This window comes from Canis lupus, chromosome 21, assembly GCF_011100685.1.
Source record: "Canis lupus familiaris isolate Mischka breed German Shepherd chromosome 21, alternate assembly UU_Cfam_GSD_1.0, whole genome shotgun sequence".
In the NCBI taxonomy this organism is placed as follows: domain Eukaryota; kingdom Metazoa; phylum Chordata; class Mammalia; order Carnivora; family Canidae; genus Canis; species Canis lupus.
In genome coordinates, this window is record NC_049242.1 from 26,491,230 (window position 1) to 26,505,262 (window position 14,033).

General features: G+C 53.5%; 1 protein-coding gene and 1 long non-coding RNA gene across 2 annotated transcripts; one reads left to right on the forward strand and one right to left on the reverse strand.

Moving 5' to 3' along the window:
• Window positions 1-593: 593 nt before the first annotated feature.
• Window positions 594-12,285, reverse strand: RHOG (ras homolog family member G). The gene is made up of 2 exons (XM_038568827.1): window positions 12,183-12,285; window positions 594-1,831 (listed from the first exon to the last, which is right to left on the reverse strand). The coding sequence occupies exon 2, from the start codon at window positions 1,761-1,763 to the stop codon at window positions 1,188-1,190; it is 576 nt and encodes a 191-aa protein (XP_038424755.1). The 5' UTR covers window positions 1,764-1,831; window positions 12,183-12,285; the 3' UTR covers window positions 594-1,187.
• A 51-nt stretch (window positions 12,286-12,336) lies between these two features.
• On the forward strand, window positions 12,337-13,314 carry LOC119864880. Its single transcript, XR_005375365.1, has 2 exons — window positions 12,337-12,472; window positions 13,136-13,314. It is a non-coding gene; the product is annotated as an uncharacterized LOC119864880 (long non-coding RNA).
• The last annotated feature ends 719 nt before the right edge of the window (window positions 13,315-14,033 follow it).

Here is a 14,033-nt window from a genome sequence, read left to right on the forward strand (position 1 = left end):
TAGGCCTGCTTGTCTTTGTTTAATGGAACTGAGGTGAGAGACAGGCTCCAGGATGGAGGGAGTAAGTCCATGGCAGGGTGTGGTTCCAAGTGGCTTCCTACCTTAGGCCTGGAGTCTCCTTAAGGCTGGTCTAAGCCCCAATTTCAGTGAGTAGGAGTGACTGGGCTATCTCTGTAATGACTCTAGGCTTGGTAGCTGGGGTAACTGGAAGTCTTGGTTTGAGGCACAGGCTTTTCCAGTCTCTGTCAGTAAAGACCTGTAAGCAAACAGCTCTCAAATGCATGACTGTGAGCACCTGCCTGCAGGCTGGTGGCTCTCAACCTCTTCCTTTCTGAGCCTTAGATCAGAGATTTTTAGACTTTGTATCCTAGTCAACTACAGAATCTGTGGTTGGGGCCCAGCACAAGACTGGCCCCTCCAAGGGAGCCCAGAGCTTTGTTAGGGAAATTGGGGGGTGGGGGGACCACAATGAAGCCTATTGTCTCCTGTCCCCTTTTACAGGAAACAAAAGGCTCCCAGTCTCTGGGGAGCCCTAGCCCATGCCCATCCCCTGCCCAACCCCCAATGCCTAGCACACAGGGAGGAGCCAGGGCCACTGGAGACAGGAGGTTTTATTGATGCTGATGGGGGTAGGAAAGGCCCCCAGGAGCCTGGGGAAGGGGGTGGGGGCTGAGTCAGTCAGCGAATGCATAAGGCCTGGGCACATGGGGGTAGGTTAGGGCACATTCATCTTCTCAGGATTCTGTGGCTCCTTTGGAAGGAAGGGGGAGAGCATCTTGAGGGAGGAGCAATTCAAAGAGCAGCGAGGGAGAAGTCAGGGACAGCTGAGAGCTCCTAACCTGAAAGAAGGCACCACAATAGGCAGCAACATCTGTGTGGAAAGCTGGATCAGTAGGGGAAATGGGGGAGGGGCACTTCGGTTGGCTTCTTGGAGAGGGGTCATCCACTCTCGGCCTGGGTGAGCTCTCAGGGATACCTGGTACTCCCAAGCAGAGTTGGGCAGGGCCCAAAGCCCCCTTCCCTGTGGGCTTCAGTAGGGAGAATTAGGCATTCAGAGAAAAGGGCATTCAGGGAGCCCCCTGGCAAGGGGTGCCAGAATTAGTCCTTAAGGCACAGCTGGGGGCAGACAAGGCGCCAAGGCACAACTGGTGGGGGGATAGGGGCAGCCTCCAAGCTGAGTGCCAGGGTCACAAGAGGACACAGGACCGCCCACGCTTGATGGGCGTGGGGTTGAGCACAGCCCGGACAGCCTCAGCAAACACTTCCTTGACGCCGTCCTGCTGCAGGGCTGAGCACTCGAGGTAGCGCACAGCATGGATCTGCTTGGCCAGGGCCTGGCCCTGCTGCGGTGTGATAGGTGCCTGGCCCTGCTCCTTAAGGCGCCGTAGGGTGTCAGGCTGGGCTCTCAGGTCCTTCTTGGTGCCCACTAGGAGGATGGGCACATCAGGGCAGTGGTGGCACACCTCTGGATGCCACTTGTGCCGCACATTCTCGTAGGAGGGCGGACTGGCAATGGAGAAACAGATGACAAAGACGTTGGTCTGAGGGTAGGAGAGTGTGCGGAGTCGGTCGTACTCCTCCTGGCCCGCTGTGTCCCACAGGTTCAGGTTCACCGTACGCCCATCAACTGCGCTCTGGGCACTGTAATTGTCGAACACCGTGGGGATGTATTCCTTGGGGAAGGCATTAGTTGTGTAGCAGATGAGCAGGCACGTCTTGCCCACAGCCCCATCGCCCACCACCACACACTTGATGCTCTGCATCGTGGGTGCAGCTGCTACAGTGGAGGCAACGCCTCCTTCCCCTTCTGGGACCCTCCGGATGCAGTGACCTATGGACAGATTAAAGGGACACTCATGGTTAGGGAGGACTCTACCCACTGGGAGAAAGAATGGAAACACATGGACGGAAACCAGCTCCTGTTCTCTCAACCTGACACCATCCTGCAATCCCATGAAGACAGAGAGAGAGAAAGAGAGAAATGATACAATGAGAGAGGCCTTGAGACCAAGCCAAGATGCTCAGATGTATGGAGGATGGCAGTATAATGTGTAATATATTATGTGAAGCAAATAAGTTCTGGTACCAGACTGAATAAAGTCAAATCCTGGTTCTGCTATTTCCTACCTGTGTGACCCTGGACAAATTACTTAACCTCTAAGCCTCCATTTTCTTATCTGTAAAATGAGGATAAAATAATACCCACCTTTTTGGGTTGTTATAAGGATTATGTAAATTAACACATCTATGCCATTTAGAACAATGCCTTGGGTCAAAATAAGTATTAGCTGCCTTTTTTTTTTCTCCAAGCAGTATAGACACAAAAAGTGAGGTACATAAGTATAGGATCTACCAGATTCTCTACCAGATGGGGACCCCTCCCACTGAGTAGACTACAGAGAGGTTCTGGCACACAGCAGCTGTCCCAGGTCACTCTGAGATGTAGCCACGGGTGCAGCCTCTACCAACTCAGGGCCCACCCTGCCCAGTGCACTGATGTTTTAAGTTCAGACCGGACATCTTAGCTACTAAGTGCAAACCAAAAGGCACAATGAGAAACCTGCTGAGTAAGGAGCACAATTCTCTAGACAGCTGCCCTATCTCAATTCCCGGGTGCCTGAGGGGTGGGGAGAAGGAGGGAGGGCTGACCTCATAACTCTTATAAGCACAGTAAACCCTATCTGGCAACTCTGTGCAGGAGAATCCTGGAGACTGAGCCAGGGTTGGGATTTGGTCTGGAATCTGGTATGTAATGATGAATAAGGCAGAGGCTGTGGCTCCCAGACATCAGCATCTTCTCTCAAGGCCCCTGATGGGGTGGAGGTAGAAGAGGGTTGGACAGAAGAGGAAAACAAACATTTGATTTCTCCGTTAATGGTACGTCCTTTTCCTGAGATCATGGCATGTGCCTCTGAAAAATTTCAGAAGCTTCCAGACTCTTAGATAGAGAACATAGTGCCATTAAAGCACTATCACTGAGAAATACATGCTGACATCAGACTGGCCAGGGATTCTAATTACAGCTCCACCAACCAGTCATGTTTGATCTTGGGCAACATATTTAAGTTTCCTGAGTCTCAAATTTCTCATCTGTGAAATGGGAATAATCTTGCCTGTTGTGTTAGAACTGCCAAGAGAATGAAATGGTTGAACATGAAGAAAGTGTTTGGCATGAGGTATGGCACATAGGAAATGCCAAATACATAGGCTGCTATAATTATTGGTGGAGTTAAGTATGAGAAATCCCAGCTCCAGCCATCACCCTAGTCCTCCCTGCAGTTCACAGGGCTTTGGCGTGAGGAACTGCTCTTCTAAGTTCTGGAACAGAGCAGAGCTTCCGGAAACCCTGTGATTATTTATACTGCTGTGGCAAGATTCCTCCTCTCATTGGCTACTTCCTCTCAGCCATGGGGGACTTTTTCTGGCTAGTATGTGACTTCCTTTCCCTGACTCTCTCCCACAACCAGGTCCCTACTCCCTGGGAGGAGACTGCCTTGTTTTAGACACACCCAATCTCTTAAGTATCTCTTGTTCCACCCAAACACCATCACCACTGGCCCATTTTCCCCATTTCACTTTATACAAACTATACCCTGGTCCGAGAACCCCTTACCCCCAGCTGGACCTCTCGATCATTGGTTCAGAAGCCTCAAAAACTAAATGGGGAGAGGGGGGAAGGAATCTCCCATTGGGAAACAGAAAAGGAATTCTGGTGGTATGGGATCTGCATAGGACCCAGGGATGGTCCCTGGGACCAGCTTGGAGGGAAATGGCTTCACAATCCTCTCTGGGCATTAAAAATATTTCAGTCTTACTTGCATGAATAAGTATGTGTTCGGGATCCCTGGGTGGCGCAGCGGTTTGGCACCTGCCTTTGGCCCAGGGCGCGATCCTGGAGACCCGGGATCAAATCCCACGTCGGGCTCCCGGTGCATGGAGCCTGCTTCTTCCTCTGCCTATGTCTCTGCCTCTCTCTATCTCTGTGTGTGACTATCATAAATAAATAAAAATGTATTTAAAAAAAAAAAGTATGTGTTCAATCTCAGGAGAGAGGATAGAGAACCTTGGGAATGGGTCTGGGAAGGAAATAAGGGCCCCCTAGGGCAGTGGAGAGAACCCCAGACTAGAAGTGAAGAGACCTAACCTGAGTCTGTGCCCCAGCTCTGTTCTGCTGCTGACCCACTGCAACCAAGCACGAGGCACTTACCCTCTCTGGGCCTCAGTGTCCCAATTCATGAAATGGGGAGAAAGATGCCTGTGACAGGGGTACTAGGTAGATGAAATGAGTCAAGAGCCCTGGGAGCAGAGGATAGGATGATGGAGGTAGGAAAGGCCCCCTAGGAGCACAGGGTGGGGGCGGGAGGGCAGAGTCAGGAAATGCCTAAGGCCTGGGCACACTGGGGCAAGTTAGGGCACATTCATTCTTAGGATTCTGTGACTCCTTCCCTGGGGAAAGGAGCAATCAGTTTTTTAGGGTAGGAAAAAAGGGCCTTCTTATGTCCACAAGATTATCTGGGAGACTGGCATTTTGAGAGCTCTTGGGCTTGTAAATCTTCAGTTCCACACAGAGCAGGGGAGTGGGTGTGGCCGTGTGATTGGGAACTCTTCCCCTACCAGCCCAACACTGAGCTGGCCCAGGCAGGAAGACGAGGAGGGAACTCTGGCCAGCAGTCACAAGGCCCAAGAGACTGGAAGTGTAGCAGGCTCCAGGGAGCTCTCTAGGGAGGGGTTATCAACCAGCAATCGGTAAATCAGCCCTCAAAGAAGCTGGGAGGGACCGGGTGGCTTCCGGGCTGGCAAGGGAACAGGGACTGACACCGGAAAAGGATCATGAGTGAGGTAGTGTCCAGAAACAGGGCAAAGCAGAAGCCGTGTGGTATAGAGCCAGGAGCACTAGATAAATGAATTTGACCTCTTAACGCTCACCTGGTGACTCTGCCCCTTGGTCAAAAACACTCACATGGTACAACCTCTTATAGGTCATGTGATATCGTTATTTGATCCTTCTACCTACCTATGGGTAATATTCCTAATTTGTAGATTAGGGAACAAACTTAAAGGAACCCAACACATTCACACAGCTCATTAGCCTGGAAGCCAGGATATAAACCCCAGTTTTATAATCCTACGTCCCATGTTTTTCTTAATGTGTCCCACTGCCTCCAAATGATCCCTTACTAGCTGTCATAGAGGCCTTAAGCAAGTAAGTCACTTCCCTCCCTGGAGTCTCAGTTTCTTCATCTGTACAATAGGAACAACAGTACTTGCCCTCCCTGCCTCAAAGGGCAGAAGTGAGGATCCCCAAACATGGGAATGAATGTGCTTTGTAAACTGGGAAGTGCTATGCATACAAGAGGTTACAAAAGCAATGCTGTTCATCCCAAGAGGCAGAAAGCACTGAGTATGCAGGTGTCTGAGTTTTGGCATCAGTTCAATTTTCTCTACTCAGGTCTAGCTCAGACTCTTAGCCTCTCTCCCAGGACAACTGTGTTCTCTGAAATCCTATGGTCTGAGCTGTGTCAAGTAAGTTCCCGCAGGTCACTTAAGGAGGGCACATGCTACAAGGTAGGGTCTAACCTGTGCCACATAAGAAGGGACAGTCAGTGCTACAGGGGCCAAACATCCAGACCTGGGTCAGGGATCATCTGTGGCTTATTCACTAGGTGACGCTTTTTTTTTTTTTTAAAGGATTTCTGTTTAGTAAATAAGTTAATGTTTGCAAATCTGTACAGTATCAGCCAAATTATGACTTATTCTGGCTTTATATTCTCACCTTAATTCAGATCCTGCCTGTTCCCTCACCTTTAGGGTTTTTCATAATCTGGTAGGGGTTTTGGAGTTGGATAGATCTGGGTTTAAATCCTAGTTTTGCCACTTAGGACCTAAATAATAGCACCAACCTTACCAGGTTGTTAGGATTAAATACAATAGATGAATACAAAGTAGATAAGTTGCAAATGTGAGTTTTCCTGAGTGTCGGGCTCCCTGCTCCAGAGGGATCTTCACTGTCCTCTGTAAACAAGCCAGGCTCACTCTTGCCTCTGAGCTTTTTTCTCTTGCCCTTCTGTATGCTGCTCCCCTCACCACTCTTACATCTTCCTGCCTCCAGACCTAGCTTCAGTCTGACAGTCTCAGGAGTCCATAGCATGGCCACCTCTTTTAACCCTTCTCTGGCTCTAACTTTTCTCCAAGAGTCATATGTAAGTTTCCTAGCTTGTGGATGCCCCCTCCCCCTCCAAACAGCAGCTTGAACTTCTCCTGACTGCCCCCACAGAAGAGGGAAGTATAGTGTGCAGCCACTGGCTTCTGATGGGCTTGCTTTTGCCCCCATTACTGAGATCTGGATAGATGCCTCAAGCCCAGAATTGGATGATAAATAACCCCATAGCCAAAAGCTCTGACTGTGATAGGCAAAAATCTCTCCTCCCACTACCAGCTTGACCTGGCTCCCGCAAGGAGCACAGCTCATGGGGAGTAAATCCTGTCTGAATGTGGTCTCTGGAGCTCAGCTTGCACCCACTGGGACCTGGTCTTGGGGTGTGGCCCAGGCAGGCCCAGAATGGGGGAGGGAAAGGAAGCAGCAGATTGCCTGATTGCCAGATCTCCGTGGCCGTTACAGCAGGGGAAGTGTCCCAACTGGGAGTGGGGGAGGGGAGGAATGGGCTGTTAAGAGATGGGGGAGCATAGAGGCAATGGGGACTTACTGCAGCCTCCTAACCTGCGTCCCTGACACGGGGCTCCCCTTCTACACCCCTTCCTGAAACTCATTCTAACTAAGATCCGTCAGTGGGCATTCTGTTCTAAGCTCTGGCCACAGCACCTCCATCCTCTTCAGGCAGCCTCCACAAACTCTTCCCCAAAACACATCAAGCAGCAATACTTCCGATCCCTGTGGGAATCTAGCATTTCTCCCCCATTTCATTCCTCCAATCCCCCTCCTCACTCCTGTGTGTACCTCTAACCTTGGTCCTCTGGAGCCAAGTACTCTTCCCACTTCCTTTAGGAAAGTTTTTGTAAATCACCCAAATCCCAAATGACTTATCCCCTCCCAGGTCTGGTCTCTGTTTCTCTCGCAGGTACATACTATCTTGCATCACAAGAAGGCTGATCTGAATCTTATCTCTAGTCACTAGACTGGGAGGGTCTAGAGGGCAAGGTCCTAGTTGATCTGTCTCCTTAGGCTGAGCACAGCACACTGTGGTTATCAGTAAATAAATGAATAAACTTGATGCATCCCTCATGTCTTTGCACATGGGAGTTCCTCTTTCTAGAATTCTGTTTCCTGACTTCAGAGCCTCTGGGTCTTCCAGGGTCCAGTTCTGTTCCCCAGCTTCTCTGAGGCACCAAAGCAACCCCTTCTCCTGCCCTATCTTCCCCGGCACTGTCTGAACTATTCACGGTACTGAACTGGATGCCTCATGCGGAGGTAAGTCCACCCTGCTTACTTCCAGAAGCCCAGCAGAGGGCTGAGCAAAAGCTGCAGGCTGACACACACCTCCTCCCCCATCAATCCAGACTTCGATTCTGGGAACAAGGAAGAGCCTCCATGCCCAGGAGACATAAGACAAGGGTAACTGACTTCCGACTTCCGACTTCCTCTGTGGGGTACAATTCAGAGTGATGAGCACACAGGCTAGATTGAGCCTGGAGGGGTGAGGGTGTGGGGTGGGGGATGCAGGCACAGCGGGCCCAGAGGTGATGAGGAAGATGGGCAGGAAAAGTGATCCTGATAAAGCTAAGAACTGGTAACATCAGAAGGATGACGTAAGGGTCAGGGTTAGTATTGGAAATGGCTTCAGAAGTTCTTCAAGTCTGTTGGTTTTGAAGGAGAGGTGGAGAGGTGATATGAAAAGGCTCAAAGGGGCTGCAGCTGGCTGCAGCTGGGCTAGGAGGAGGAAGCTGGGGGGAGACATGAGGTCAATGCGGGGCTGGGACCAGGCCAAGGGCTGAGTCTCTCTCATTCTTCCCCTTCTCCCCATCAGCAGGGACAGAACCCAGGAGAGCCTAGTTCCCAGCCTTAAAAAGAAAACAACAATGTACGCTGAAGAACTCTCCACTTCTTGCTATTCTTCACCCTTTAGCCCCTGCAGAGGATCCTGCAGGGCAGCAGGGTAAGAGGCAAAGAGAGTTGACTCTACCTGGTAGGGGCAGGACAGCTGTAGCTGGGAAGGCTCTGTGGGGCTGGGACCCTTTCACTAAGGCCCAGTTCCCTTCCTTCCCATTCTAGCACCTGGGGTGCTCCTCAAAGGGTGAGCCCCAGGGCCAGGGCGGCTCTGGGTGGGGGAGCTGAGGAGGTTGCCCCTCCCCCACCAGGCGGCACAGAGGAAGGCTCCAACACTTGCTTCCTCCTCCCCGCTTCACAGGCTTCACAGCAGCTCAGCAGTCCCGGGGCCCCATGAAAGGCCTGTGAGGTGGCACTTCCTTTGCCTTTGCTCATTTCACACGATGCTGTACAGAAATGCCATCCTCCCAATCCTGCCTCCCCCACCTGAAAATACCCACAGAGAGACCCAGGGCCGCCCTGTCCCTTCAGCCCCGCCCCAGCTCTGAGGGGGTTTCCACAAGGGAAAAACACATCAGGGAGGAAACTCCGGCATCGATTTTCCACTGTCAGTGGGGCAGAGCTGGAACAGGGCAGAGGGTACTCCCCCCATATTGCTGCCCCCTGGCATAATCCCCGACATTCTGCCAAATTCTCTTCTTTCAACCCGTAGGAATCCTTGTGCTTTGGGGGAAAGGAGCCACAGGTCCCATTGCTGAATAGATAGAGACTACTGAGGCCTGTCAGATCAAGGCTGGCATGAGACAGGAGGGCCCAGAGTGTGTGTGTGTGGGGGGGGGGTACTGCTACAAGGAGCCCCTTAGGGGAAAGAGACTTAGAATTCTCAGTATTCTCTATGCTCATTAGAGGTATTAACAGGCAACTCCTATTGTTGGAGCTGAGCCACAAGAGACAAAGTTGACCAGGGTTATACAGATTTGGGAGCAAATCCAGGGCAAGGACCTGGGTCTCTTAACCTCCAGCCTGATGTCACTTCCACAAAGAAAAGTTGAGAACTGTTACTCTGGCCTGGGAATGGGCCCATGTTTCTGGCCTCACTTAGGATGACCCTACAATGGTTTTATTCCTTCAGGAAATGGGCCAAAGGGATTAGGTTGATGCCCAAACCCATTCTGCTTCCAAGTTCCCTGGCTCTCATGTCTAGCCAACATGAGGCTGTCCATGATCTAGAACTGATACTAGTGGACAGACAGCCACCCTAGCCTGCCCCAATTGAGAAGCTCCCTCTATAAGCTCTAGCTCCTGGGCAGAAGATGTCCTCCGCCCATGACAGGAGGACAAAAGAGGAAGCTAGACCCTAGACAGGAAAACCAATCTGTTCTGGGGAGGCGGCCCAGGCTTTGTCTTTGGTTTCCCTCCTCACAGACCCCCTACAAGCCTCACTACTAATGGGTCTACACTGTGTATGGAGGGAGAGGTCTTCATTCTGGGCCCAGGCCCCCACCTTCTTCCCAGCTGCCCAGCTACCCCCATTCTAATATCTTCCCAACTGTCTCATTATAGCTACAACTTCTCATATCTTCCTGCTATAACCTCCTAAAAGCTCACCTCGGCCACTTCATCTGACCTAACATTTGGCCAGAAACAACTCTCCATATCCTAGATTCCCAACCAGGATCTGTGACAATCTCACATTAGCCATTTCTTCCCCAAATAAGGACTGGTTTAGCAGGTGGGGAGTCAGAACTCCTGGATGGTTTTTTAATGAGCCACGATGCTGAAAAAGTGCCTTGCATGCACATCCTTCTCTGAGCTGGAATTTTTTGCAGGTTCCTGGGATTTCCTCCTGGAGTGGAACCACCTGTACCTCCCAGAGTGACAGTAGGAGATACGGTGGAAGAAGGGACAATTCACGGAAGAAGGGGGAAAGGCTAGAATGAGGAACCGGGTTAGCTCTTAAATCTAGTTGTGCTTGGGAATCCCAAAAAAGTTCCCCTCCACTTCTCTTTTTTTCTAATGGGGAGAAATGAATACAGTAGACTTGAGGTGGAGAGGCAGGATCTCTCAGCATGCTTCCCAAAGACTTGAGGAAGGAGCTTTAGAATGGGGACAAGAGCGCGTAGAGCCAAGCTGGACTGAAGTTAAACTTGAGAGGAACTCCTGAAACACAGGGAGTAGGGTCCTGGATGAGAGGGGGAAAATTAACAATGCCTGAAGGCAGAGGGGTCGGCAGAGGACTTGTCATGGAGACCCTAATGCAGCCAGGGCACGTGAGTTCCCAGGCTGGGCAGGCCCCAGAAGGAAGGAGGGAAGACGGGGCAGACACTTCTGCCTTACTTCCTTCTCCTTAACTAAAACAGTAAAGACTTAAGTTAGACCAGCTATCTAGTCTTCCCTCCAGAATCCTGCCTTTGTCCTCTCCCTTTCCTTCCACCACACCTAGCTGACCTCATCCCATTTTCCCTAACAGGTGGTGTAGGAACAAGCAAGCACTGGAATCAGGGGCCTTCAGGCTCTCTCCCAGCCTCTATACCTGGCCTCTTGGTTAAGCACCCAAGGGTTTGGGTGATTTGATTTCCCACGGCCTCGCTCACCAGTCTTATTCCTGTGTCACTCTACCCTTACTGCTACAGACTGCTTCCTCCTGCCTAACCACAACCTCACCCACTGCAGGTTCCCTTCATTCTGCTGGTTTCCCCTGCCCTGGGCCCTCTCAAGGCTGAGGGCAGTTATTTTGTCTCCAAGAGATAAAGACATAGACACATTGACAATCCCAGGCAAATACACATAGAGAAAAGTTTTCCAGCCCTTTAATCATCTTTATCACTGGGAGGTTGTAGCCTGTCTCTCTGAGGTCGGGAGATCTGAAAAGGCTCTCAAACCCACCAAAGTTCTGGACCCCAAAGCCAGAGATAAGTGGCTGAAAGGGAAGGAGACAGGGAGATTAAGAGAAGTGAGGAAAGGTGGAAGAAGCAAGAGGGTGGATATGTGTTTGGGAACCAGTAGGGGGGCAAGGAAGGGAGGTGGGGAGGCTGCAGGGAACAGAGGTGGACAGAGGGGCAGGGCAGGTGACAGGACAGGACCTGGGCATGACAGTGTGTTTAGGTGAAAGACTACAGAGGATGCAAGAAGAGGGTGATGGAGTGTTTGCAGATAGGGTCTGAAGAAGGAATGGAGGAAGAGAAATGAGAATATAGAATTTAGGGACTAACGATTGGGTGGAGGGAATAGGAGATGCTCCCAATTATTTCCCAAGGCCAGAGCTGGCACTGCCACCCAGAAGGTCTGTTCTCTCATCCCCTCAAAATAGCCCCCATCTCAGCGATGCCACCTTGTCAGGGCCTATCAGCACCTCTGAATGAGAGTCCTTCCACCGCTAGTCACAAGACCAGGCCCTCTTCTTCCTCAGTTTACCCCCCAAAGAGCGAGGCCAGGCCCTGGTCAGCCAGGCACAGAGATGTTTGCCAACTAAATACCTGTTGCTTCATTCCAGGGATGGAGAGGTTGGGCGTCAGAAAAACAGGCATAGAGAGCGAGACTGCGACTGGCGGGGCTCCCCCCTCCCTGCCCTCCCCTGAGTGCACAGGACCTTGGACTGCAGCCTGCGAATGCGGGTCCGGATTGGCACTTGCAGGGAGGGAGCTCTATTCTCCGCAGTCCAGGGCTTCGAGGGCCCCAGACACCGCCCCCCTCCAACCTCCAACCTTGCAAGTGTCACAACTGCCGAGCGGAGGGGAGCACTTTCTCTGCAGCCCAGGGGGCCCCCTTCCTTCACGCAATTTGGGACACCCCCCTCCCCTTCTGAGGTCACCCCAGCCCTGAATCCCATCGCCCAGCTCCGAGCTCTTCCACTTCGGAGACTTTTCTCTCGGAGCCGGGGACTCTCCCACCTCCGCGGTGCCGCCTCCCCGGGGACAGAAACCCACCGTCACGGTACCGCCGCCGGCTCGCAGGGGCCGGCTCCCCGCCCGCCCGCCCGCCCGCCCGGCCGCGCCCGCCCAGCTTGCGGAGAGCCGAGAAGCTCCCGCCCGCGCCTCCCGCAAGCGAACTTCCCCGGCCCGCGCCGCGCCCGCGCCCGCGCCCGCGCGCAGTCCCTGCCGGCCGCGCTCCCCCGCCCCCTCCCCCGCCCCCTCCCCCGGCCCCCCGGCCCCCCGGCCCGCCGGCCCGCGCCGGGCCTCACCTGGTGCCCTCCCCGCCGCGGGGGAGCTGGGGGCGGCGGCAGCGGCTCCGGGCTCGAGAAGGAAGTGAGAGCGGGAGGCCGGAGGAAGTGGGGGGGGCGGGCCGGCCGGGGCGGGGCGGGGCGCGGGGCGGGGCGCGGGGCGGGGCGGGCCGGACCGGGAAGTGCGCGAGGCCCGGGCCCCCCGGCCGGGGTCTCCCCCCCAACACCTGCCCGGCGCGGTCCGGGGTCGGGCCCTGGGCTCCCTAACCCCGGCCCTCTGCCTCGGAGGGCCCTAAGTCAGGTCTCCTAAGGTCAGTCCTGCCCGTCTCCTCCGTGCCACCCCACCCCAGTCGAGGCCGTAGCCGGGGCCCCAAGCTTTTGTCCCCCTCCCCGTATCTTGCCCCACCCACTCCCCGCGGGAAGATGCTGAGAACCGGCGCCCCAGGGTGGGCGCCTCGGTCAAGCCCAGGGAGGGAGCGCTGGCCCAGCCTGCGGGTTGGCCGGAGTGGGTCCGGCTGGGACAGTCCCCACCCCTGCCCCGAGCCCCAGCGGAGCGCGCAGTGGTGGTGATTCAGCAGTGGGAAGGCCCCAGACCCCTGGGGAGGGTGCGGAGACTGGGGGCAGGGGAGCTGGCGTCAGCACCCGGGGAAAGACAAGATCAGCAGAGGCGCCGACCGAGCCGCGGGCCCCAAAAACAGGATGTCGTGTCGTCGTTCCGCAACCGGCTGCTCCGTGCGCTGGGCTCTGGGGAGGGGAGGGGGCGGGGCGGGGCGGGGCGGGCGGAGGACGTAGGGCTCCCCTCGCCCTCGCCCTCGCCCTCGCCCTCGCCCTCGCCCTCGCCCTCTCTCTCCTCGCCGCCGGGCGCGCCACCGCTTAGGGCTGCAGGGCGGCACCCAGGCCCAAGATCCTGCCGGCGCCCCGGGGACAGCTGGGTGGACGGGCTCGCGGGCGCCCTCTGCTGCTTCTGCACCCAGGTGTTGCTCAGGAGCTCTGACGGCTCCAGAAGGGGCGGATAGCCTTCCTCCGTTCAACCCAAACTTTCTGAGCGCCTACCACGTGGACAGCTGCAGCTCCGTGCGGCGTTTAGGACAGGCTCCCTGTCTCCAAGAGGCTTTCCAGATAAAAAGGAAGAATAAATAGCGTAACCTTCTGAGCCTCAGTTCTATCTTTGGTAAAATAGAATAACCTCTCCTTCGTCCTGTAGAGGGGAGATAACATGAGAATGGATGTAAAAGGCCTGCTATTGGTGCCCGGCTCAAAGTAAACATTCAACGAATGCTTTAAAAAAAAAAAAAAAATCATGCTATAAGAATAAGTTTCCGGGATCCCTGGGTGGCGCAGCGGTTTGGCGCCTGCCTTTGGCCCAGGGTGCGATCCTGGAGACCTGGGATCAAGTCCCACGTCGGGCTCCCGGTGCATGGAGCCTGCTTCTCCCTCTGCCTGTGTCTCTGCCTCTCTCTCTCTCTCTCTCTGTGTGACTATCATAAATAAATAAATAAATAAGTAAATAAAATTATTAAAAAAAATAAAAAAGAATAAGTTTCCTAAACACAACATGTCTGCCCACATCTTTGGGTCTTTGCCCCTTCTATTCCCTCTGCCGTGCCTTCTTTCCTGTATTGATTGCCAGGCGAAATCCACTCAGACTTTCACAATTCGGCCCCAAAGGACCACTCCCTGCGTGGTTGCCATCACCCTTCCTCCCACAACACAGATACACCCACCCCACCTCTGCCATGCGGTTGATAGTCTCTCCCGGTGCTGTCTAATGAAAATAATGTAAGCTACACATGTAACTTAAAATATTCTATTGATGACATTTTTTAAAAAGTAAAAAGAAACAGGTAAAATTAATTTTAATGATATGTTTTA